General features: G+C 44.5%; 1 protein-coding gene across 1 annotated transcript in view; it reads right to left on the bottom strand.

The window, feature by feature from the left end:
- LOC126260749 (lachesin-like) overlaps positions 1 to 27,907 on the bottom strand; it is a 163,814-nt gene that overhangs the window by 92,540 nt on the left and 43,367 nt on the right. The window contains exon 4 of the mRNA XM_049958087.1: positions 24,105 to 24,236. Within this exon, the coding sequence (XP_049814044.1) occupies positions 24,105 to 24,236 (132 nt within the window). The remainder of the gene's footprint in view (positions 1 to 24,104; positions 24,237 to 27,907) is intronic.

Raw genomic sequence — 27,907 nt, 5'->3', positions numbered from 1 at the left:
TCAGTGATAGATAATGGCCAGGTGTCGTTCGCAGGCTGGCGTACGTTATCCAGTGCTACCTATCGCCCACGGCTACCAACACAAGTTTCAAAATTTCCTGTTTTCTATAATCACCTTGTACGTATCACAAGTCCTTTTAGATGTAAAACTGACATAGATTTAAAAAATCTTCGATGACCTTCGATTATTTCTTTGAAGTTGCGTACTTAAACTAAAATTTGGGAAATCCTGTAATTTGAAAAATTCAGAACATACTGCATGTGAACCTTCCTCGAATCTATCTACAAGAAACCAAGGTAGCGACAGTATAAAAAGATAAATTTCAGAAACGAGATTTTAATGAAATTGAAGAATACTGAAGACATAGGTTGGTTGCACACTATAGCGACATAATCTATTGCTTAAAACTGGAGTGGAAGGGGTGGTGGAACGAGGGAATTGTAGGTGGTGTGCCAATATATAATACATAAAGGCAGAACGTTAAGGTTACAGGAGGCAGAATTCGTGACGAAATAAATGAGATATCTGACAAGCCTTATGGTTGAGGACTGTAAGAGTAATAACACAGTGTTGACACTAAAATTGAGGAAACAGCATCACAGGAGCAAGTAATTTGGAGCTCCGAGTAACTGAGCAGAGTAATGCCTGAGACCGGAAGCAATTTTGTTCCCTCATCGAGCGTTACCAGAACAGCAGTGTTGTCTAATCACAGCTCGCCTTCCTGTCTAAACATTCAGACCGAAAGTACCTTTGTCCAAATTTCTCAGGTACCGGAAGAGCTCTAACGCTAACCCTACAGAAGCAACTCATCTTGTAGAGCTCTAGAAATAATAAGTGACAGAGACCTGAGCAGCGACGGATTTCCAACTCACCAGCAAGATTTCCGTGCAAATTTCATTGAGGACAACGGACTTTATTTCGAGCCTTAGACTTTGGCAAAGCTACCAGTCGTCGTATTCTTATTGCCACGGGTGTGGGCCTATGATACCTAAAGAACGCGCTCTGCGTAGTGTGGAGGAAGGTGAAGGTGCCGCAGTGAATGTTGGTAACATGACAGCACAGATTCGTTGCTTAGGCGCTATTGTCGTGCACGGAGCGTTAAGTCGTCGTGACCACATCATCTCGTGGTTCTGTGATTAGCGTGGATGACTCTCGTTCGCGGGGTCCAGGGCTCGATTACTGGCGGTGTCGAGGATTTTGTCCGCTAGGCATTAGGTGTGTGTGTGTGTGTGTGTGTGTGTGTGTGTGTGTGTGTGTGTGCGAAGTGGTGTCAAATAAAAAGTTTAGCAACAGGTGGCCGAATTCCCGAGAAGAGGGTTGCCGGTCAAGTATGCCAAATGCACATTCCATTTCACCATATCAAACACATCGGAATTAAAATCGTGCTGCACGTTGACGGTAGAGTAATGGGATTAAGATCGAGTGATTTTGAGGACCACTCGAGGTACGGTTATGTATCTAAGAGTTTGTCAAACCAGGCACTTACTGCATGCGGCCCTGTGAACACATTTGTTATCATCTTGGAAGACGTGGGTGCCTACACCTCATTAATAATGAAGATGTAGAACACAGAGCTGCGTTTCTTGTCGAAATAAACAGCTTGTTTCTGTTCGTGGTAATATCTCTGAATGGATCCAGGTCATGGTACGATAAACAAGCCCAAAATTACAGACTCGCTTCTGGCCTGAACTACACCCTGCAAACTAGCACACACATAACGCAACTTCCTTCCACAGGCGAAATGTAGTGAGACTGTCAAAACAATGGTTCAAATGGCTCTGAGCACTATGGGACTTAACATCTATGGTCATCAGTCCCCTAGAACTTAGAACTAGCCGGCCGGAGTGACCGTGCGGTTCTAGGCGCTACAGTCTGGAGCCGAGCGACCGCTACGGTCGCAGGTTCGAATCCTGCCTCGGGCATGGATGTGTGCGATGTCCTTAGGTTAGTTAGGTTTAATTAGTTCTAAGTTCTAGGCGACTGATGACCTCAGAAGTTAAGTCGCATAGTGCTCACAGCCATTTTTGAACTTAGAACAACTTAAACCTAACTAACCTAAGGACATCACACAACACCCAGTCATCACGAGGCTACGACTGTCACTGACTACATATACGGATTAGTCACGTAAATTTATCCGTTTTATGAGTACATAGAATGCTCCGGAGACTGCCACTGTATTGTAAATTTATGAAATAATTTCCATTGATTGAGTCGCTTTCCACTATTACTTAATTACCACGATGAGTTTCGGCAGTGTCCTGCCAACATCAGATGCTTCCCTTGTACATATACAGTACAGTAATCAATCAAAAGTGTAATAAGGTTCATCTGCTGTGTGTGCAAATGAGGTTATGCGTCGAAATAGAATCCTACACTGAAAGATACAAATATTTTTTGTGTACAGCAAGTGATCTGCATGTTTTGTTCATTAAATTAGTGCATTTACTTAATTTTTGATAGCCATTTAACTGACTGCCACACAGCGCACAGTGAGAAATACATCACAGCTTAACACTCCCACATGCAGATGTTTACATCACTCCAAAGAGTTTTAACTGCTAAGATGAACTAGATTCATTTCCTAAGATAGCAGTACACTGAGGTGACATGAGTCACGAAATGGCAGACATACGCTTAGCCTTAGTGACGCTTACAGGAGGTATAAAAGAACACTGCATTAGCGGAGCTGTCATTTGCACTCAGGTGATTCGAGTGAGAAAGTTTCCGACTTGATTACGACTGTACAACGGAAACTGACAGACTTGGAACGTAGAATGGTAGTTGGAGCTACACACATAGAACGTTCCATTTCGGAAATCGTTAAGTAATTCAATATTACAACATCCGCCGTGTCAAGAGTGTACCGAGAATTCCAGATTTCAGGCATTATCTCTCACCAAGGACTACGCAGAGGCCGACAGCCTTCACTTAACGACCGAGGGCAGTGGCATTTGCGTAGAAATTACAGTGCAGAGGAATTTGTCGTTAATACGCTACGGCGGCTGAAAATCGACGTGAGTGAGTCTGCTAACAGGAGTACATCGCCTACAGTGTCTCTCCTGGACTCGTAATCATACCAGTCTGAGCCTTTTTTTTTTTTTTTTTTTTTTGTCATCAGTCTACTGACTGGTTTGATGCGGCCCGCCGCGAATTCCTTTCCTGTGCTAACCTCTTCATCTCAGAGTAGCACTTGCAACCTACGTCCTCAATTATTTGCTTGACATATTCCAATCTCTGTCTTCCTCTACAATTTTTGCCCTCTACAGCTTCCTCTAGTACCATGGAAGTCATTCCCTCATGTCTTAGCACATGTCCTATCATCCTGTCCCTTCTCCTTATCAGTGTTTTCCACATATTCCTTTCCTCTCCGATTCTGCGTAGAACCTCCTCATTCCTTACCTTATCAGACCACCTAATTTTCAATACTCATCTGTAGCACCACATCTCAAATGCTTCGATTCTCTTCTCTTCCGGTTTTCCCACAGTCCATGTTTCACTACCATACAATGATGTACTCCAGACGTACATCCTCAGAAATTTCCTCCTCAAATTAAGGCCGGTATTTGATATTAGTAGACTTCTCTTGGCCAGAAATGCCTTTTTTGCCATAGCGAGTCTGCTTTTGAAGTCCTCCTTGCTCCGTCCGTCATTTGTTATTTTACTGCCTAGGTAGCTGAATTCCTTAACTTCATTGACTTCGTGACCATCAATCCTGATGTTAAGTTTCTCGCTGTTCACATTTCTACTACTTCTCATTACCTTCGTCTTTCTCCGATTTACTCTCAAACCATACTGTGTACTCATTAGACTGTTCATTCCGTTCAGCAGATCATTTAATTCTTCTTCACTTTCACTCAGGATAGCAATGTCATCAGCGAAACGTATCATTGATATCCTTTCACCTTGTATTTTAATTCCACTCCTGAACCTTTCTTTTATTTCCATCATTGCTTCCTCGATGTACAGATTGAAGAGTAGGGGCGAAAGGCTACAGCCTTGTCTTACACCCTTCTTAATACGAGCACTTCGTTCTTGATCGTCCACTCTTATTATTCCCTCTTGGTTGTTGTACATATTGTATATGACCCGTCTCTCCCTAAAGCGTACCCCTACTTTTTTCAGAATCTCGAACAGCTTGCACCATTTTATATTGTCGAAGGCTTTTTCCAGGTCGACAAATCCTATGAAAGTGTCTTGATTTTTCTTTAGCCTTGCTTCCATTATTAGCCGTAACGTCAGAATTGCCTCTCTTTGACCGTAGACGACTGGAAAACTGTGGGTTGCTCAAATAGGTACCGATTTCAGTTGGTGGGAACTGAAAGTAGGGTTAGACAGTGGCGCAGAGCCCACAAAGCCATGGACCGAAGTTGTCAACAAGGCACTGTACAAGCTGGTGGTGGCTCCATAATGGTGTGGACTGTGTTAACATGGAATGTACTGTGTTCTCCAGGTCCAACTGAACCGATAATTGACTGGAAATGGTTATGTTCGGTTACTTAGAGACCACATGCAGCCATTCATGGACTTCAGGTTCCCAAACAACGATGGAATTTTTATGGATGACAATGCACCCTGTCACAACTGTTCGTGATTGGTGTGAAGAACATTCCGGACAGTTCAGCGAATGACCTCCCGACATGAATGTCGAACATTTATTGGACATTATGGAGGTAGCCGTTCGAGCACGAAACGCTGCATCGGCAACACTTTAGCAATTATGAATGCTTATGCAGCATGGCTCTCTATTTCTGCAGGGGACTTCCAATGTCTCGCTGAGTCATTGTCACGTCGAGCTGCTGCAGTAACCCGGATGAATGAGATCCGACACGATATTAGGATGTATCAAGTGAATTTTGGCACCACAGTATATACAGTCAAGATGAAACCACTGCAGTGGTTTCAGGATCATAGATAAAGACGCGTCGATCAATGGAAACGCGTTGCTTTGTCGGATGAACCATGTTTCTTGTTTGCAACAGGTCGATGGTCGTGCAAGAAAGCGCCTTCGTATAAGCGAACGACTGCTAAAAGCATGCACCCAGCTATTAACCATGGGAGCTGTGGTGGAAATCGGAAGCATCACGCCAGCTATGCACTACGTTAACATCAGCGCAGACCACCTGCATCCATTCATGTCTGACGTCAGCCCAACGGTGATGTCGTCTTCCAGCGGGACACCTGTCAGTGTCACAAGGCTTAAACCGTGCTACAGTGATTTGCAGCGGGATACCTCTGGAAACCTAGTCCTTGGGTCAAAGAATCGCTTCCACATCGCGTTCGGCAGCTGGACAAACACAATGTTAAGCAGTTGGTCAAAATGTCTTCACTCAACAGTGCAGCTCTCTGTCTGATATTTGAAGTTGACGAGCTGTTCTACACGAGTGAGTCGACAGCATGAGTAACAAATGTACTGGTAAGTAAAATCTACATTTTCGGTGAATAAGAAGACACTTTGCGATCTCTCCAAGATCTTACAGTGCGCATATCATAATACGCTCTTATAAAAAACTAAACTTTTATGGAACTGATGGCTTTACACATAGATGGTTTCACTCATACTTCAGAGGAAGAATGCGAAAGGTTCTGCTGAATAATTCAGACAAAATCGTAACGGCACAAAATTTTAGCGACTGGGTTTAAATCACAAAGAGAGTCCCACAGGATTCAGTTTTGGGTCCACTCCCATTCCTCACATATTTAAATGACCTTAACACTCTGCAAACAAACTTGGTACCTTTTCAGACGATGGTAGAGTTATTACAAATTCAATTGTAGTGAAAGCTATAGAATAGATAGTGAATGATACTTTCCAAAAAATTCTTAAGTGGTTTTTTGAAAACGAACTCTCCCAAATTTTTTAAAAACGAAATATATTCACTTCTGTACAACAAATATATTCATACCAACAACTAATGCAGCACATGAGCAGAAGTCAGTAAGCAGGATAGAATGCTCCAAAATTTTGGGTGTACGTGCTGATGAAAATTTGAACTGGAAGAAGCATATTACTGGGCTGGTAAAGCCATTAAGTTCACCTACTGTGGCTCTTCGCATAATTGCTAATCTTGGAAACAAACGTGTCAACCTCCCGACCTATTTTTCACATTTACTCTCAATAATGTCGTACTTAATAATGGGGTAACTTATCACTTAGAAAGAAAGTGTTGACTGCATAAAAGCGAGCAGCAATAATAATTTGTGGTGCTCAGCCACGGATGTCATGTTGGTGCCTCTTCAATGACCTGACACAATACATATTGCTCTTAATGGAATTCGTCATAAATTGCCTATCACAATATGAGAAGAATAGTGACGCTCATACCTAGAGGGGCAAAGACCTTTACTATCCATCATGAAAGCCGTCAGTGGCTTGCGTGGAGTTTATTACGCAACAATAAAAATTTTTCATCATTTTCTCAATAACATAAAATGTCTGACAGGTAGCAAAGCAAGTATTAAATCTAATTTAGAATCATTTCTGCTTGACATCTCCCTTTATGCCGTTAACGAATTTCTACTTCAAAACTTGTAGCCAGTAAAAAAACTTGTTTTTAAGTGTCAGTTGCACGAGTAGGAATAAAATCATAATGTGTTCTCCGGTGTTAAGAGTAATTGTCATTTCTGTAAAAGGACTCATTCAAATAACCTATGGAACACGTAACTAACTAATTTGTGTTTTGCTTGAGGAGAGATAATAAAATACATGATACATCAAAATATTCTTCCGTTTTCGCAAGATTACACGTTCTACATGAATGAAGATAGAGTTATACAGTGAATTATAACTTTCAAATAGAAAGTGAAAGGTCACCTCGACTCCAGCCGTAAGTTATGGTTTTAAGTGGTTGGCAGTATGGGCCTCCCTGGTGAGACACAGTTGCTGGTGCTCTAGTTCACTGCCTAATGTGCATCATGTCGACACGATGAGACAGGAAGTAAAGACATTTTGCGTTCACCATTTTAACCCTTTAACTGCTAAACTGCTCGCAACGTATACAGTGTGTTCCCAAACTATTCGGTCATATTAAAACGGGAGATAGAGAACATCAAAACAAATATACACTGAAGCACCAGAGAAACTGGTACACCTGCCTAATATCATGTAAGGGCCCAGCGACCACTCAGAAGTGACTCAATACGACTTATCATTGACTCGACTAATATATGAAACAGTGCTGGACGGAATTGACACCATGAATCCTGCAGAGCTGACCATAAATCCGTAACAGTACGAGGGGTATTCAGTCACTCATTGACCACGATGGCACCGAAACAGAGGACGACCGAAGAAAGGCAGAAATACTGAATTCAGTGTTCCGAAACTGTTTCACTGCGGAAAATCGTAACACGGTCCCTGACTTCAGCCGTCGCACGGACGCCAAAATGGAAAATATTGAAATAAATGATATCGGAATTGAAAAACAACTGCTATCACTTAGTAGCGGAAAAGCATCCGGACCAGACGAGATACCCATAAGATTCTACAGTGATTATGCTAAAGAACTTGCCCCCTTTATATCAGCAATTTATCGTAGATCTCTGGAAGAACGTAAAGTACCTAGCGACTGGAAGAAAGCGCAGGTCGTTCCCATTTTCAAGAAGGGTCATAAATCAGATGCGAATAATTATAGGCCTATTTCGCTTACGTCAATCTGTTGTAGAATAATGGAACATGTTTTATGTTCTCGTATTATGACGTTCTTAGATAATACAAATCTCCTTCATCATAACCAACATGGATTCCGCAAACAGAGATCATGTGAAACTCAGCTCGCCCTATTTGTCCAAGAAATTCACAGTGCCGTAGACACTGGCGAGCAGATTGATGCCGTATTCCTGGACTTCAGGAAGGCATTTGATACGGTTCCGCACTTACGTTTAGTGAAAAAAATACGAGCTTACGGAATATCGGACCAGGTTTGTGATTGGATTCAGGATTTCCTAGAAGAAAGAACACAACATGTCATTCTTAACGGTTCAAAATCTGCAGATGTAGAGGTAATTTCGGGAGTACCGCAAGGAAGCGTGATAGGACCTTTATTGTTTACAATATACATAAATGACTTAGTTGACAACATCGGTAGCTCCGTGAGGCTATTTGCAGATGACACGGTTGTCTACAAGAAAGTAGCAACATCAGAAGACTCGTACGTACTCCAGGAAGACCTGCAGAGGATTAATGAATGGTGCGACAGCTGGCAGCTTTCCCTAAACGTAGATAAATGTAATATAATGCGCATACATAGGGGCAGAAATCCATTCCAGTACGATTATGCCATAGGTGGTAAATCATTGGAAGCGGTAACGACCGTAAAATACTTAGGAGTTACTATCCGGAGCGATCTGAAGTGGAATGATCACATAAAACAAATAGTGGGAAAAGCAGGCGCCAGGTTGAGATTCATAGGAAGAATTCTAAGAAAATGTGACTCATCGACGAAAGAAGTAGCTTACAAAACGCTTGTTCGTCCGATTCTTGAGTATTGCTCATCAGTATGGGACCCTTACCAGGTTGGATTAATAGAAGAGATAGACATGATCCAGCGAAAAGCAGCGCGATTCGTCATGGGGACATTTAGTCAGCGCGAGAGCGTTACGGAGATGCTGAACAAGCTCCAGTGGCGGACACTTCAAGAAAGGCGTTACGCAATACGGAGAGGTTTATTATCGAAATTACGAGAGAGCACATTCCGGGAAGAGATGGGCAACATATTACTACCGCCCACATATATCTCGCGTAATGATCACAACGAAAAGATCCGAGAAATTAGAGCAAATACGGAGACTTACAAGCAGTCGTTCTTCCCACGCACAATTCGTGAATGGAACAGGGAAGGGGGGATCAGATAGTGGTACAATAAGTACCCTCCGCCACACACCGTAAGGTGGCTCGCGGAGTATAGATGTAGATGTAGATGTGGGGATCTCTTCTGAACAGCACGTGGTAATGCATCCCAGATACGCGCAATAATGTGCATGTCTGGGGAGTTTGGTGGCCAGCGGAAGTGGTCAAAGAGTGTTCCTATAGCAATTCAGGTTGTGTGGCGTGTCGCACTGTCCCCCTGAAATCGACAAAGTGCGTCGCTATGCACAATGGACATCAATGGGTGCGGCGATCAGACATTCCACCTGTCAGAGTCGTATTCAGACGTGTCGGGGGTACGATATCAGTCCCACTACACACGACTATACCATTATAGAGCCTCCACCAGCTTGAACAGTGCCCTGCTGACATGCAGTGTCCACGGATTCATGAGGTTGTCTCCATAACCGTACACATCCATCCGCTCGATACAATTTGAAACGAGACTCCTTCGATGAAGCAACATGTTTCTAGTCATCAGAAATCCAATGTCGATGTTGACGGGCAAGGGCGAGGCCCAAAACTTTGTGTCGTGCAGTCATCAAGGGTACACGATTGGGCCTACGGCTCAGAAAGCCCATATCGGTGATGTTTCGTTAAATGGTTCGCACACTCTCACTTGTTGATGGCTCACTGTTGAAATCTCCAGAAATTTGCGATAGAGTTGTACTTCTGTCACGCTGACCGATTCTCTTCAGTCATCGTTGGTCCTGTTCTTGCAGGATCATTTCCCGCCCACAGCGATGTCGGGGATCTGATGTTTTACCGTATTCCTGATATTCACGGTACATTCGAGAAATTGTTGTATGGGGAAATCCCCAATTCGTCGCTACTTGGGAAATGCCGTGTCGCATTGCTCGCGCGCCGACTATAACACCATTCGCTGAAATCTTGATAACCTTGGCCAGCCGGAGTAGCCGAGCGGTTCTAGGCACTTCAGTCTGGAACCGCGGGACTACTACGGTCGCAGGTTCGAATCCTGCCTCTGGCATGGATGTGTGTGATGTCCTTAGGTTAGTTAGGTTTAAGTAGTTCTAAGTTCTAGGGGACTGATGACCGCAGGTGTTAATTCCCATAGTGCTCAGAGCAATTTGAGCCATTGATAACCTGGCATTGTAGCAGCAGTGACCGATCAAACAACTGCGCCAGACACTTGTTGTCTCATATAGGCGTTACCGACCGCAAAGTCGTATTCTGCCTGTTTACAAATCTCTGTATTTGAATACGCATGCCTATACCAGTTTATTTGGCTCTTCGGTGTATTCAGATAAGAAACGGATGATCTCCGAAGTTATCTTGTAGTGGTAGGGAACATTTTTTTTGCTTGTACTGACGTAATTGTTGTGTCGGTATCGTCAACTGGGAATTTGTACTGACATTCACAACTGCTCTGTGCACGGATCACTGGCTTTTGAGGTCTGCTTAGAATCACACCGATTCATTCTCAAGCAGCAGCCCCTTGTAACAACAACGTTGACATCCTCATAAACACACCCATTGAGTCGCAGTTACTACTGGCTTGTTACAAGGGTAGTGAACGTGGAGCGGTTTACGTGTGATGAAATGGCTGGAGGGCGTCTGATATACTGGTCTGTGAATTGAAACGGACGTTCCTTAGTGAAGGTGTTGACAGCGCTTTCCCAGCCAACGCGTTCGACAACACAAAACATTGGGACGTCTGCATCGCCTGCCACGTGAAACAGGCAGTTTCTCTCAAGTATGCATGCTACAGGTCGGAATCGAACAGTGCCAACTCCAGAAATGGAAGACGAGTTTCTGCGATATGTTGAAGACACTGCATCTGGCAGTACACGACGTATTGCACACATCCTTGGCTCAGACATAGCCTTACCTGGAATGTGTTACGTAATCAGCACCAACATCTTTTCCATCCTCAACGCGTGGCAGCATTATCATCTAAAGATATCCCCAAACGTGTGCCGTTCGCACAATAGTTTTCACAACAGGCTTACTCGCACCCCGTATTTCCGACCGAGGTCCTGTACACTGACGAGACTTTGTTTACTCGTGAGGACATTTCAATATCCACAATTCGCATGTTTCGGCACATGAGCGGTTCGTTGCTGATGTGTGGACAGGCATTCTCGGTAACACCTTTACTGGACGAATATACACTCCTGGAAATGGAAAAAAGAACACATTGACACCGGTGTGTCAGACCCACCATACTTGCTCCGGACACTGCGAGAGGGCTGTACAAGCAATGATCACACGCACGGCACAGCGGACACACCAGGAACCGCGGTGTTGGCCGTCGAATGGCGCTAGCTGCGCAGCATTTGTGCACCGCCGCCGGCAGTGTCAGCCACTTTGCCGTGGCATACGGAGCTCCATCGCAGTCTTTAACACTGGTAGCATGCCGCGACAGCGTGGACGTGAACCGTATGTGCAGTTGACGGACTTTGAGCGAGGGCGTATAGTGGGCATGCGGGAGGCCGGGTGGACGTACCGCCGAATTGCTCAACACGTGGGGCGTGAGGTCTCCACAGTACATCGATGTTGTCGCCAGTGGTCGGCGGAAGGTGCACGTGCCCGGCGACCTGGGACCGGACCGCAGCGACGCACGGATGCACGCCAAGACCGTAGGATCCTACGCAGTGCCGTAGGGGACCGCACCGCCACTTCCCAGCAAATTAGGGACACTGTTGCTCCTGGGGTATCGGCGAGGACCATTCGCAACCGTCTCCATGAAGCTGGGTTACGGTCCCGCACACCGTTAGGCCGTCTTCCGCTCACGCCCCAACATCGTGCAGCCCGCCTCCAGTGGTGTCGCGACAGGCGTGAATGGAGGGACGAATGGAGACGTGTCGTCTTCAGCGATGAGAGTCGCTTCTGCCTTGGTGCCAATGATGGTCGTATGCGTGTTTGGCGCCGTGCAAGTGAGCGCCACAATCAGGACTGCATACGACCGAGGCACACAGGGCCAACACCCGGTATCATGGTGTGGGGAGCGATCACCTACACTGGCCGTACACCACTGGTGATCGTCGAGGGGACACTGAATAGTGCACGGTACATCCAAACCGTCATCGAACCCATCGTTCTACCATTCCTAGACCGGCAAGGGAACTTGCTGTTCCAACAGGACAATGCACGTCCGCATGTATCCCGTGCCACCCAACGTGCTCTAGAAGGTGTAAGTCAACTACCCTGGCCAGCAAGATCTCCGGATCTGTCGCCCATTGAGCATGTTTGGGACTGGATGAAGCGTCGTCTCACGCGGTCTGCACGTCCAGCACGAACGCTGGTCCAACTGAGGCGCCAGGTGGAAATGGCATGGGAAGCCGTTCCACAGGACTACATCCAGCATCTCTACGATCGTCTCCATGGGAGAATAGCAGCCTGCATTGCTGCGAAAGGTGGATATACACTGTACTAGTGCCGACATTGTGCATGCTCTGTTGCCTGTGTCTATGTGCCTGTGGTTCTGTCAGTGTGATCATGTGATGTATCTGACCCCAGGAATGTGTCAACAAAGTTTCCCCTTCCTGGGACAATGAATTCACTGTGTTCTTATTTCAATTTCCAGGAGTGTATTATTCCAATCCACCTCAACGAACGGAGATATCGGATCATCGTGGAACATGTATTTCCAGAACTGCTGGAAACATGGTACGGCGGCAGCCCATTCGAGCGTAGCTGTGAGGAATCATCTGAGAGTCACCTTCGGGAGTCGATTGGTCGGCCCTTGTGGCCCTGTGGCCTAGCCACGCAGGTCGTCTAACATTATGTGTATGGATTTCTTCCTCTGGAGGCGTATGAAGCAGCTGGTGTATGAAACAGATGTGGAAACAGAAGAAGACCTCGTCGATAGAACTGCTGTGGCTGCTGGTACCATGGCCGATATGCCAGGAATTTCGAACGGACACGTCGGTCTCTGGTCCGAAGCTGTGCTGGGTGCATACAGGTCAATGATCACGCAATTGACCGGTGTCTATGAACTGCGCTGCTGTAATTAGCATGCTAAAATATCTTTTGTGTAAATCGTCCCTAGCATCAGATGGTTCAAATGGCTCTGAGCACTATGGGACTTAACATCTATGGTCATCAGTCCCCTAGAACTTAGAACTACTTAAACCTAACTAACCTAAGGACATCACACAACACCCAGCCATCACGAGGCAGAGAAAATCCCTGACCCCGCCGGGAATCGAACCCGGGAACCCGGGCGTGGGAAGCGAGAACGCTACCGCACGACCACGAGATGCGGGCCTAGCATCAGAAACTGCTGTCAAGGACCACAGTTGCCCTAGCTAAATGTATTTGTTTTTGTGTTCTACCTCCTGTATTAATTTGAACGAATAGTTCCGGTACACCCTCTATGTGCATGCACAGCCATTGTGTGTCGATTGCTAACAGAGTATACAGGCGACAGAACATAAATGTGCCAGGAATTCTAACGTCGACTGCACACGTTTAGAGATTCTCTTAGTAAGTACTAGCGACGAGGTAAAACGACGTCACTTGTAGCACAAGAAGCGGTTTGTACGATTGATAGCGGTTTCTCAGTTTGACGTAAATGGCATAATGAGCAGTTTATCGGCTAGTAGCCTGCCTTGTGTTGTTTCACGATATTTGAAAATGTGTAAACGCGTGCTGTGTGATTAGGGAGTAGAATGCGTCCTCACGGAAAGTGGTAGTGAGAGTGAGCTTTCTCTTACTTTGTCTCATTCTGAGGAAGCCATGCCTGTTGATCCTCGCCTTCGATATTTCAGTGGCCGGTAAACCGTTTTTCTGGTCGCATATCTTCCAAGTACGACTGATAGCAATAACAAAGATGACGCGCCCCCGAAAAAGAACGGAATCTTGCCAAGAGTGACATAAAGAGTAGGAACTTCGAGAAAAAAATTGGTGGCACAGGATGGAGCTACATGCTAGGGTTCATCATTGTGATATTGCACAGTCAGACGTGACTCGTAGACTTTTGGGGAAACCCTAGTGCGTTACCAGTTCTTCAGTCATTGTTCGCGGAGTAATTAATCTTAATTATTTGTAAAGGAGACTAATAGTTACGACACTTATGACACTGTTCAGAGTACTACTGCCAAATAGAAAAGTCATTTGAAGGCTTGGAGAAATAAATCTATAAGAGATGTATTGTTCCCAGATAATATCTCTGTTTATAGCAAGACTAAAAACTGATATAGTTTGAATGTTGGTCAAATAACTCTTCTTTCAAAACTCCTATTTCCAGTGAAATAATGTCTCGTGACAGATATTTATTATTTGTTACTTCTGAAGGCTGCATTTCTGAAACAACAATGTTCCTGTTTAAGATGACAGGTTGTATGAGTTCACAGTTGATTCATAAGTGACAGAGAAGATGCAAACAGCACTCACTCCATTACAAAAAGTTAGAACTGATTACAGTCTCTTACTATTCAAAGGACGCTTTGGTGTAAAATATTTGTTCTCAGTAATTATGAAACAGGAGTTATACTGGACATATTGGTTTATATTGGTGCTAAGTGTGACGTAGTAATCAATAAGGAATATTTGTGAATTACTGGCAATATTGTGACAACACTTCTGGAACCTTATTTGGGCAGGGAGAACACGCTATATGTGGACAAATGGTACACAAACCCATTTCTTTTCACTCGTTGCGTGATAGAACTACAAATGCAGTAGCAACAATTCGCAATAACAGAAAAAGTACACAAACTTGGAGCGAAACTACTAAAAGAAGAGATGGAATTTAGTTTAACAGACATTGTGATCGCTTTGAAGTGGCATGAAAAAAGAGGTGTATGTATATTGATGATATACGATACAGGTGAAAAGGAATCAGCTGCAGAAACGGACCAACAAACAAATACCGAAAACTTTAAACCACTCTGTGTGTTAGATTTGAATCTATAGGTGCAGTGGAGAAATATGACATGCTGCTCAGCCCGACGGAATGTGTTCGTAAATCACAGAAGTTGTACAAGAATCTCATTATTTTACTCGTCAGACGTGTGCGCCTAAGTACAGTATGTTCAAACAGTGTGCTGAATACCTAGAGAGGCGGTGGTACTCATCGATACACGCAAACTAAATCCAGCAAAAATGGATTCGGAAACGCATATTTTCTGAAATAAGTCCAGTAAAGATGGATCCGGAAATTCACGTTTTCTGCGATTAACATGTGTTTAGAGGAGGTGATCAACGTGGCGTCCATTCTTGACAATTCCCTCCGGCTTGAGGAATGACGCATCCTTTGAAGTATACCCGTCTGTTGTTGTACCTGCTGACACGCATTGAAGAAGCGACCCTGTAGTGTTCGCATATAGTTGATTGGCGTGGCATGGTGTACAACAATTCCTTTAAGTCTCCCTGTAAACAAAAGTCTAGGGGTCGAGGTCTGGGGAACAAGCATACCAAGATGTGCCGCACTCTTCCCCCGCCCTCCCACCACGACCAATGCAGCGGTCCTGAAACGTCTGTCAGATGTTCACTCACATTGTGACGAAAGTGTGCTGTTGCGCCGTGATGCGTGAGTTATATTCGTTGCTGCAATGAAACAGTCTCCAGCAAGGTAGGCGATATATTAATCAGGAAGTCCGCCGGCCGCTGTGGTCTAGCGGTTCTAGGCGCTCAGTCCGGAACTGCGCGACTGCTACGGTCGCAGGTTCGAATCCTGCCTCGGGCATGGATGTGTGTGATGTCCTTAGGTTAGTTAGGTTTAACTAGTTGTAAGTTCTAGGGGACTAATGACCTCAGAAGTTGAGTCCCATAGTGCTCAGAGCCATTTGAACCATTTGAAGTCCAGATAACCTTCGTGGTAGCTCGTCTGGCCGTATTACTCTATCGCCAAAAACGCCTGTCCATAAGCTGATTGAGAATCGGTGTTGATGCCGTCCCTCCTGAATTACTTACGGAATTGTTACTTACGAAGCTCACACCCAAATAAAATGGTTCAAATGGCTCTGAGCACTATGCGACTTAACTTCTGAGGTCATCAGTCGCCTATAACTTAGAACTAATTAAACCTAACTAACCTAGGGACATCCATGCCCGAGGCAGGATTCGAACCTGCGACCGTAGCGGTCGCTCGGTTCCAGACTGTAGCGCCTAGAACCGCACGGCCACCTCACACCCAAAAGATAAACTTCAATCGCCGAATATCATCTGTCTGACTCGTGAGATTTCCGAGACATACCATCAAGAAAGGAAAGTGATTTGTCGACAGAAGTGCCAACACCGTGTTGTTTGAGGAAGCCGAAATGCACGCTATAAGCTCACGCAGGATGCCATGAGGTCTGAAACAGGATACTTAATGAATGCTATAAAGAAAAGTACGTAGCTTCTGGAATACTTAACTTTAATCCGTAATTGGTGAACATTGGTCTTGTTACTGTACATGCTTCATTAGATACATAGCAAAGGATAAATGGCGCCATGCTAGGTCGTAGCAATTGACTAAGCTGAAGGCTATGCTAACTATCGTCTCGGCTAATGAGAGCGTAATTCTCAGTGAACCTTTCCTAGCAACGTCGGCTGTACAACTGGGGCGAGTGCTACTAAGTCTCTCTAGACCTGCCGTGTGGTGGCGCTCGGTCTGCGATCACTGACAGTGGCGACACGCGGGTCCGACATGTACTAATGGACCGCGGCCGATTTAAAGCTACCACCTAGCAAGTGTGGTGTCTGGCGGTGACACCACAGAAAGCATCAGGAGATCACCTATCAGAGTAAAATTCGTTGTGACTTCTATAAACACATTTACTGAAAGGATCTTTGAATCTTTGAACGAATCACTAAGGATATCCATCGTGTGTAAAAGAGCAAAAAACACAAACGGAATAGCTGTGCTGCTTTAAACAGTGTGATAAGGGAGAGTGTGTAATACTTTGTTGTGATAGGGTATGTTAGGGATGGTAAAAACCGACCAATTAAAACCAATACCAGTATGTTAAATCTGAATAGCCGGTCTATATCACTATTTGTCCAGTCTGGGTCGTAACAGATGTCTGTTATACTTTGCTAATACTCCAGTTAAAACTGAAACATTAGTGTGCCACAGCAGTAGTGCTGAAATTCTTGATTTTCAAATGAATCTTTTTTAGAAAACGAGTAATATTTATTTGTAAAACCTCAATTGCTTTGAAACATCGCTTTACAATAGGAAACTGGAAAATCCTTCAGTGCTGTTTTAACAGAAATGTCGACAGAAACGAGCAAAAAGCACGTGACATAAGAAGTGGTGCAGCATTGCCGAAACAGTAACTTGTTACCTTGGTTGTGGCCTATTGGACGGTACGCATATATGTGCAGTGCGCGAGACTCGTCCCTACCTGGCCTATATCGTAATTTCTTCATCTTGTCGTCGTACATTAGTTTTACAGAATGCCACCATCCCTAATCATGAAGTATTTTTACGAAAGGCGGTATCAGTGAAGCATAATGCTCCATTTACTTAACAACACTAAGAACGGGAGGAGCCACCACAGATGGCGATATCATCTAAGGAGAAAACTTAAAACTTCACAGATAAATCATAGTTCACACTAAACAGAGGAAGCAGCTAATGTTTTACCTGTATCTACATAATATGCCTATATCTGCTTGTAACCCTTGAAAACGGACAATTTGAGGTGAAAAATATTATTCTACCAGTCTTCGCCGTTTTTCACTGACTATTCGCAATACCCAAATAGTGATATGATCCTCTACTATAACATATCTGAACAGTGTTTCAAAACATTAGAATCAATTATTGAGTATTGGAAATTTTTTGTGGTATACAACCACTTATCACTTTTAGAAAAAAGCAGCTAACGGTGGACGGACTAAGTTTTCTTTTATTTTCTGTTCAATACAATATTGTGAGTCTGCATATCTTGAAACTGAGGGAGTCAAAATTTTCTTTGCGTATCTTGAAACTGAGGGAGTCAAAATTTTCTTTGTTAGATTTCTAGTTTTACTATAGGAAACAACAGAATGAAAAGCTGAAAGTGAGTTGTTTCAGAAACCACTTATTTTCACCGGTTTTAACACTCAGTTTAAACTGCCACTGGAAAAAAAACCACAGATATAAGCGAAAACCCCTTGTTTCAGCTATAACCGCACATCCCTAATGCATGTCACACACAAAGAAGGACATTCGGAAATACGTTTCTTTGTAATGTTATCTAATTTTAAAAACCCAAAACATAAAAAATATTCAAAGTAAACACTATTTTAAAATACTATTGGAGAGAACAAGTACAGAATACGCTGGTATGATAGCGCAACAGTCGGTCACGTGCTCAGCGCTATGTTGTGCCCTGTACGACCGGCACTGTGACGTAGATGTGCTCAATCAGCAGCGGAAGGGTGAACGTGTGCCATTTAGATGCAACTGCTTGCAAGAGCAGCCTGCATTAGGGAGCGGCCGTGAGGGTCGTACTGATGTACGATTACTCCGTTTGCATCAAAGGTTGCGATACTCTTTACCTGCGTTTGCCACCTTCCAGTAATTTTGTGTGAAGGGCGACGCCGTGTAATAAGAGCACTGAAAGCAGTTTAACTCCAGACACGTTCGCAAAAGAATGGCACGAGTTCAAGACGTTAGTCAGGAAGAATCAATACGCAAAGAAGTGGGATACGGAAGTGCTAAGGAATGACGAGATACGTTTGAAGTTCTCTAACGCTATAGATACAGCAATAAGGAATAGCGCAGTAGGCAGTACAGTTGAAGAGGAATGGACATCTCTAATAAAGGCCATCACAGAAGTTGGGAAGGAAAACATAGGTACAAAGAAGGAAGCTGCGAAGAAACCATGGGTAACAGAAGAAATACTTCAGTTGATTGATGAAACGAGGAAGTACAAACATGTTCCGGGAAAATCAGGAATACAGAAATACAAGTCGCAGAGGAATGAAATAAATAGGAAGTGCAGGGAAGCTAAGACGAAATGGCTGCAGGAAAAATGTGAAGACATGGAAAAAGATATGATTGTCGGAAGGACAGACTCAGCATACAGGAAAGTCAAAACAACCTTTGGTGACATTAAAAGCAACGGTGGTAACATTAAGAGTGCAACGGGATTTCCACTGTTAAATGCAGAGGAGAGAGCAGATAGGTGGAAAGAATACATTGAAAGCCTCTATTGAGGGTGAAGATTTGTCTGATGTGATAGAAGAAGAAACAGGAGTCGATTTAGAAGAGATAGCGGATCCAGTATTAGAATCGGAATTTAAAAGAGCTTTTGAGGACTTACGGTCAAATAAGGCAGAAGGGATAGATAACATTCCATCAGAATTTCTAAAATCATTGGAGGAAGTGGCAACAAAACGACTATTCACGTTGGTGTGTAGAATATATGAGTCTGGCGACATACCATCTGACTTTCGGAAAAGCATCATCCACACAATTACGAAGACGGCAAGAGCTGACAAGTGCGAGAATTATCGCACGATCAGCTTAACAGCTCATGCATCGAAGCTGCTTACAGCAATAATATACAGAAGAATGGAAAAGAAAATTGAGAATGCGCTAGGTGACGATCAGTTTGGCTTTAGGAAAAGTAAAGGGACGAGAGAGGCAATTCTGACGATACGGCTAATAATGGAAGCATGGCTAAAGAAAAATCAAGACACTGTCATAGGATTTGTCGACCAGGAAAAAGCGTTCGACAATATAAAATGGTGCAAGCTGTTCGAGATTCTGAAAAAAATATGGGTAAGCTATAGGGAGAGACGGGTCATATACAATATGTACAACAATCAAGAGGGAATAATAAGAGTGGACGACCAAGAACGAAGTTCTCGTATTAAGAACGGTGTAAGACAAGTTCTCTGTACTTAATCGTCTAGCTGTTATCGTGCATCCCGTGGAAGACTGAAGTAGATAAAAAGTTTTATCCTAAACCTAATTTTACAACGAACGTCAAGGTGCATCTACAAGATATAGCGTCGTCAGGTTCAATATCTGATTTCAAAATAAAATCTTTATGAGGCTGTGGCTGAGTTAAAATTCGCCCCAGATTTCTATCATCAGCTATGTACAAGACTAGCAGAAAACTGCTCGCATCGGAGCACAAAGAAAGGCGAATATGCTCCCGTTTAAAAGACTGTGCTTGTAAACTCTGGTACCACCGGCCTCACTTTACCATCCTCGGCATCTTCAAAAATTTCCATATGAAAACAACTTAATGAATCAAGAAAATGTTGACAGTTTACTTGTTTGAAACTGAAATAAATCAAAACTAAGTTTTCGCATTAGACCGTGTACGAAACTGTTGCATATGCTTCGAGCGCTACAAAATGGGGTTCCCGTAACTCTTCTGGTGATAACAGACACACTTTACTGCATATTTCTCCGTGCTATGCTATTTTGTAAACTACGATTTCACTTCACCTCGCATTTTAAGTGTACAATTAGGGTAACTTTGAACTTCCGTATCTCGGACACGAATAAAGATAACAAGAAAATTTTCCAGATTGTTAGAGATAGCGTCCTTGTAAACAGCGCAGCCATTTTCTGTGGGTATCCGTCTTGAAGTCCGCAGTTTCGTTTTGGTATACAGAAAACCATGTTTTGCGGGTGTTTCTCGTTAACAGATAAAGATTTTTGAAAACGAGAAAAACGGCACTTCTAGATAAATGCCTAGAGAAAATAACGTTAAAATTTGAGCAATATGCTGTCGGTGAAGAGATGGTGGGAAACGCTTTTTTCGTATTTTCTTGGGAACCACCTGCGAACTAAATAGTGCCTACTTAATCCCATTAACGCACACCTTAGATCACATATGAGCCGTGGTAAAAAAAATTGCTGTTTTGAAGAGCGCGCCGCAGCGCGTTGTGTGAAGGAGTCGCTCTCCGTTTCTGGCGCTGGCGCCGCTGTGGCAATCGCAGTTTTGGTGTCTCCCTCTGGTGGCAAAGCGGAAACGTTGCCTGCTCACGTGCATCTAAGGGGCGTTATCAGCTCGGCAGGGGGTCAGTCGAAGTGAGGCTAGGTCAGTCTCTCGTCACCAGTTGCTGGTCTGTCTCTCGTTCGCATTTGTGCGGCAGTTTGTCTGTCATCGGATTGCGACTATGTCGTTTGGATAAAACTTTAAGCCAGAAAGTGAGAGTCTTGCCAGTAACAGAACTCAGCTAGTGGTAGCCCGCTCGGGGCTGAGTTCCTGCATCTGAGCCTGCGCGTTAGGCCGCCAGTCTGCTCGAGTTGCTCGGGCAACGGTCATTGGTGATTGGATCGGTCGGTTGGTAAGTCGCGCACTGAGACACAAGATGACTGGTCCGTCTTGAGCGTCGGCGCATGTGAGATCGCCACGTGAGTCCAGTGGGCTGCGCCGTATAGAAAGGGGCAGTGGCTTCGCGGTTCACACGAGAGCAACAGGAGCGAAACCACGACATCGGGCTGGCCGGGGCGAGCTGCGACGCCGTGAGACGGGAGATCGGCGCGCCTTGCTGCATCCGTTGAAGCGGCTGGCAGCGGACGGTTCGGGAGAGCGTTGGGGGTGCTGCCCCAGGTCTTCGCCAGAAATCACAGTTTATTAGAAGTTAAGTGACTGGAGATATGTTGTTTCATTTACTTGTTAAATTCTACTTGTTTTCTTGGTGAGGTCATCAGCCGCTTTGCTTTGGGGTCGTCGCACCATTCTTCTCTGTTTGCCCACCCGCGGGAAGGTGGTTATTTGTGAATTGGGTGGCCCGTTTTTCCCTTGTGGAGTTGGGGAGGGTTAGAGCATTCTGCGGTTCGCGTTGTTCGGTAATCCCACTGTCAATGTTTCATACGTTAATAGCTGCCTCTGTCATGTTAGTCGGATTCGGTGTTAACGTATTTATAGAATTAAGGTGTAAAGGCCGAATTCCTATCATCTTGCGAGGCGGTATATGTGTAATGTAGAGCATGTTGTATATTTTATGTAAGTCTGAATTTCATGGGTTGCCACGCTTCCACCGTAAGAGTCCTCTAAAAACAAATTGCACTTTGGGTGGCAAATAATTTCTTAGTGTGAGTGTTTGTACCATTTCCAGCCCTCTTACGGGATTCATAGTTAATGTGTTTGAGTGAGTTGTCAAGTTTTTTTAGTTTAAAGTAATGTGGTGTGTTGCAGATTTGCACCAGTGTAGTCTTTCAGCGGTTGTTGTGAGCGGTCGTGACTACGGCCGTGTTGAAAGGGAGCAGGCAAGCTTCTCAGCCCGAAGGCTCATACTGTCAATATTGTTCTTTCTGCCTCTAAATAAAATTGTAACTTGATATTTCGAAGGTGCTTTTCTGCTTATACATTTTAAACCTGTTTTTGAAAAGCCTTTTATCAATTAAATTCCCATTTGTTAAAGGCAATTTCATTTTCATCAGTTACTCCCTGGTATCCACTTCCACGCTTAAATCTGTAATGTTCTAGATGAATCGCTAGTAAATGAAGAAAATTCTTTAAGAAAACATTTTGAAAGTAAATTCACGGTTCAACATATAACGCAAAAACAACCAGTGGATCTGTTCCATTTGCCTAAGCTGGAGGAGGTGTGTGATATTCAAACTTTGTCCCTTAATACTTGGTGTAAGATGATTCTTCTGTTGGGTGTAGAAATAGTTCCTAACACCGGAGCTATGCAAAACACTTGAACTTATATTTCTGTCATCAACAGCACTCGAGGTATGACCATGGAAAAATCCCGTTTCAATGTGCAGCGTTTTGGAACAAGCCGGTAGCGCATGCTGTCACATGCGAACCGTTATAGTCTTGCGAAATAAGCTGAATCATTTTGAACACTCTGTATATGATTGTAGAAAGTTTCTTCTTCCCTTTTTGGTAAGTGTGTTAATAAAAATGCATTGGGAGCATTGCATACACTACTGGTCATTAAAATTGCTACAACAGGAAGAAATGCAGATGATAAACGGGTATTCATTGAATAAATATATTATACTAGAACTGACATGTGATTACATTTTCACGCGGTTGGCTGCATAGATACTGAGAAATCAGTACCCAGAACAACCACCTGTGCCGCAACAACGGCCTTGATACGCCTGGTCATTGAGTCAAACAGACCTTGGATTGCGTGTACAGGTACAGGTGTCCATGCAGCTTCAACACGATACCACAGTCCACCAAGGGCAGTGACTGGCGTATTGTGACGAGCCAGTTGCTGGGCCGCCATTGACCAGACGTTTTCAATTGGTGAGAGATCTGGAGAATGTGCTGACTAGGGCGGCAGTCGAACATTTTCTGTATCCAGAAAGGCCTGTACAGGACCTGCAACATGCGGTCGGGCATTATCCTGCTGAAATGCAAGGTTACGCAGGGCTCGAATGAAGAGTAGAGCCACGGGTTGTAACACATCTGAAATGTAACGTCCACTGTTCAGACTGCCGTCAGTGCGAACAAGAGGTGACCGAGACGTGTAACCAATGGCACCCCATACCATGACGCCAGGCGATATGCCAGTATGGCGATGACAAATACACACTTCCAAGGTGCGTTCACCGCGATGTCACCGAATACGGATTCGATCATCATGATGCTGTAAACAGAACCTGGATTCATCAAAAAAATGACGTTTTGCCATTCGTGCACCCAGGTTCGTCGTTGAGTACACCATCGCAGGCGCTCCTGTCTGTCATGCAGCGTCAAGGGCAACCGCAGCCGTGGTCTCCGAGCTGATAGTCCATGCTGCTGCAAACGTCGTCAACCTGTTCGTGCAGATGGTTGTTGTCTTGCAGACGTCACCATCTGTTGACTCAGGGACCGAGACGTGGCTGCACGATCCGTTACAACCATGCGGATAAGATGCCTGTCATCTCGACTGCTAGTGATACGAGGCCGTTGGGATCCAGCACGGCGTTCCGTATTACCTTCCTGAACCCACCGATTCCATATTCTGCTAACAGTCATTGGATCTCGACCAACACGAGCACCTATGTCGCGATACGATAAACAGCAATCGCGATAGGCTACAATCCGACCTTTATCAAAGTCGGAAACGTGATGGTACGCATTTCTCCTCCTTACACGAGGCATCACAACAACGTTTCACCTGTCAGCACGTTGTAGGTGTCGCCACCGGCGCCAACCTCGTGTGAATGCTCTGAAAAGCTAATCATTTGCATATCACAGCATCTTCTTCCTGTTGGTTAAATTTCGCGTCTGTAGCACGTCATCTTCGTGGTGTATCAATTTGAATGGCCAGTCGGGGCAACACGAAACCCGAAACGAGGCACTAGTCTGTAAATAAAGCACAAAATGGTTATTTTCTTATGAGCGACGCGCTGCTTTCTAGCAGGACGTCTGGTACTTACAGAGCACGGTGACGGGAAACCTCTTGCTGACGGACGGCGGGATTCCGTTGGAGGCTATGCACAGGTAGACCCCCATGTCGCTCCGCTGCACGCCCGTCAGCGTCAGGGTCTCGCCTTCGAAGTAGAGCACACCTGTGAGTGAAGGAGAAAGCGCGTGTGTGACAACAGCGCATGCACTACTGGCGTTGCTTCTGAGAGTAAAATTTCCTGCAAGCTTGGATTACCTTGGGCGACTAAGTATCGGAGACATTTCAAAACACCTGAAAACATTATACTTCTACTGAATCTTCTTGACCTCTTAAGAAAGTGTGCTGCTATACTGCTATCGGAGGACACAAGAATTTATGTTAGTCCTGGTCCTGAAACGTTTCTAACAAGAAGACCCTTGAGTACGAGGTCACAAATTCAATCTTTAGTAAGTTTCATTTGAAGTATTGTGTTAACAGTTATGACAGGAAAAATATTAGCTGCAAATGACTGACTATGTGCATCAGGAGGGTGACAGAAAATAGGTGTCCGTCTGGTCAGAGACCAGCCTCCTTTTTTTTTTTTTTTTTTTTTTTTGAGCCATCAGTCTGAAGCGTCCCCTTTTAAACAATTTTACAGGACTGTGCTTAACCTGACACACAATATTTTTTCTAGCGCAACGCAATCTGACTTTCAAAAAATCCCTACGAAAGAATGGCCCTGACTAACATTAAACTATACCTTTCACAAATCAGTAAATCACTTACCTCACAATAATCTTCGTTTCTCGCACTACTGCAATACAGCAAGCGCCACTACTGCCAGCTAAATAAAAGATTCAAACTATGGAAGGCACTAACTACTGATAGGGATAGTTAGCAAATGAAAGATATTAATAGAGAACAAACAATGTATTTACCTTAATATCATATATATATATATATATATATATATATATATATATATATATATATATATATATATAGCAGTTCATGACAAATTTCAAAACTCCGCCATCTCTCTCCCCACATCCACCACTGCTGGCGGCTCACCTCCAACTGCGCAACGCTACGCGCTGTTCACAGCCAGCTGCCTAACACTACAATGGCGAGTATTACAACAATGCAAAGCAGCCACAGACTGCACACAGCACAGCCAGTGATTTTCATACAGAGGTGGCGTTACCAAAAAAAACCTAAACAGCCTACTTACAAGTCTTCTGACTGGTTTGATGCTGCCTACCATGAATTTCTCTCCTGCGCCAACCTCTTCATCTCAGAGTAGCACTTATTGCAACCTACGTCCTCAATTAGTATTCCAACCTCCGTCTTCCTCTACAAGTTTTGCCCGCTACAGCTCATTCTAGTATCGTGGAAGTCATTCCCTGATGTCTTAACAGGTGACCTACCATCCTGTCCCTTCTGCTTGTCACTGTTTTCCGCATATTTCTTTCCTCTCCGATTCTGCGCAGAACCTCCTCATTCCCTACCCCATATGTCCACCTAATTTTCAACATCCGTCTGTTGCACCACATCTCAAATCAGTCGATTCTCTTCTGTTCTGCTTTACCCACAGTCCACATTTCACTACCCTACAATGCTGTGCTCCAAACGTACATTCTCACAAATTTATTCCTCAAATTAAGACCTATGTCCGACACTAGTAGACTTCTCTTGGCCAACAATACCCTTTTCGCCAGTGTTATTCTGATTTCAATGTCTTCCTTGCTCCGCCCGTCATTGGCTATTTTACTGCCTAGGTAGTAGAATTTCTTAACTTCTTCTACTTCGTAACCACCAGTCCCGATGTTTTCTCGCTGTTCTCATTTCTGCTACATCTCATTACTTAAGCCTTCTACAGGATGTATGTATTACACTTCACATCTCAGTTACTGCTCGAATTAAGGTTGACCCATCACCCGTGGTCGAATGGCAGGTCGCCTCAGTGCGTAGCCGGCTGTAAAAGGTTTCCCGGTGACCCGAACGTAAGGCCTCCCCAGTTAGCCTGACGAACAGGTTCCAGGTGCTGTCTGTGGCTGACTATGACCCTCAGCCAGTCGCTTGTCTTGTTTCAGAGGAAACCTCTCAGCCTGCAAGGTACCAGCAGTCACAGTGGGTGGGATTACTGGTAGCTGGGACTTCCAATGTTAATCACTTTATAGGGCTCCTTAGGGACTTGACTACCAAGGAGGGGAAGAAAGCCAACGTGGAATACCTGTGCATGTCGGATGGAGTCATTCCAGACGTGTAACAGATCCTTCTGGATGCCATGAAGAAGCACACGGTAGAACCAATTCCAGGATGTGACTCACGTCGGCACCAATGATGTGTATTGATTTAAATAGGCAGAGAGTGTCTGGTTTCTAGCGGCTAACAGAAGTGGTAAAGGTTTGCGAGATGAAAGCAGAGCTCAACATTTGAGATAGTCACCAGGCCCGATTGTGGATCTCTAATACAGAGCAGAGTGGAGGGTCTGCGTGTTCTTCACGGTTCTTCGACGGTTCCTAGAACGTGTAGCCTGCAAATTCCTCAACTTTCACCATAGGGTGGCGAGGTTTTGGTTTCTCTAAATAGGCGAGGAGTCCATAACACGCAGGAGGTGGCCACAGGGTAGCGGGGGCTGTGTGGCGTGGAGTCGGCGTTTTTTTTTAGATTAGAAGTACCCGGCGAAACACAGAAAGAGCTTCAGCCACAATGGGTGCATGTCCAACACAGGAAGAACGTACATCTAAGAACCTTCGGTATAACAGTTTGAAAGGAAAGTACCAAAGCTCGAAGGGATAATAAAAACCTGTTGTGTCGGCAGACTTGCCAACACTACGTACACTAATTGAAAGAGGCGGCCAAGATGCACGCGCTAACTCACGAAGGATGGAGTGAGGTCTGAAACAGGAGACTTAATGAATGTGATAAAGAAAAGTACGTAGCTCCTTTGGTACTTATCTTTTAATCCATCCTTTGTATACATCGTTCTTGATGAGACATCTGGATATTGTCGCGATACAAGTGCGACTCTTTAGATACAAGCTATCTAAGGCTAATGGCGCCTTGCTAGGTAGTAGACATGGACTTAGCTGAAGGCTATTCTAACTGTCTCTCGGCAAATGAGAGCAAAGGCTTCGTCCGTATAGTCGCTAGCAACGTCGTCGTACAACTGGGGCGAGTTCTCGTACGTCTCTCGAGACCTGCCGTGTGGTGGCGCTAGGTCTACGATCACACAGTGGCGACACGCGGGTCCGACATGTACTAATGGACCGCGGCCGATTTAAGCTACCACCTAGCAAGTGCGGTGTCTGGCGGTGACACCACAAAACCACTTATTGTCAAATCGCTATAGGCACTGAAAACTGGCTAAATTCGGAGTTAAGTTCAGCTGAAATTTTTGCGAGGGATCTAACGGTGTTCAGAAAGGATAGGCTGAACACAGTCGGCGGTAGCGTGTTTGATGCTGTTGGAAGCAGTTTGTGTCGTAGCGAAATCGATATTTTCTGTGAGTAAGTATAGGTAGAGGTCATTCTTGGCAACCGGAATGAAATAATAATTGTATCCTTTTACCGACCTCCCAATTCAGATGGTACAACTGCTCAAACTTTTCAAAGGAAATTTGAGTCCAATTTCAAACACGTACCCGAGTCAAAAATTATAGCTGGTGGTGACTACATTTTGCCGTCGATATGTTTATGCAAATACGTATTTAAATCCGGAGATGCGCATAAAACATCATCCGAAATTGTGCTAAACGCATTCTCTGATCTCTTAGCAACAAAAAATCCTCAGCTAGCAAAAAGCATCAAAACGGATACAGTGATTGGAGAACACAGGTCTGTCCAAAAATAA

The sequence above is a fragment of the Schistocerca nitens genome, chromosome 5, assembly GCF_023898315.1.
Source record: "Schistocerca nitens isolate TAMUIC-IGC-003100 chromosome 5, iqSchNite1.1, whole genome shotgun sequence".
In the NCBI taxonomy this organism is placed as follows: Eukaryota; Metazoa; Arthropoda; class Insecta; order Orthoptera; family Acrididae; genus Schistocerca; species Schistocerca nitens.
This window is presented reverse-complemented; position numbering and strand designations above follow the sequence as displayed.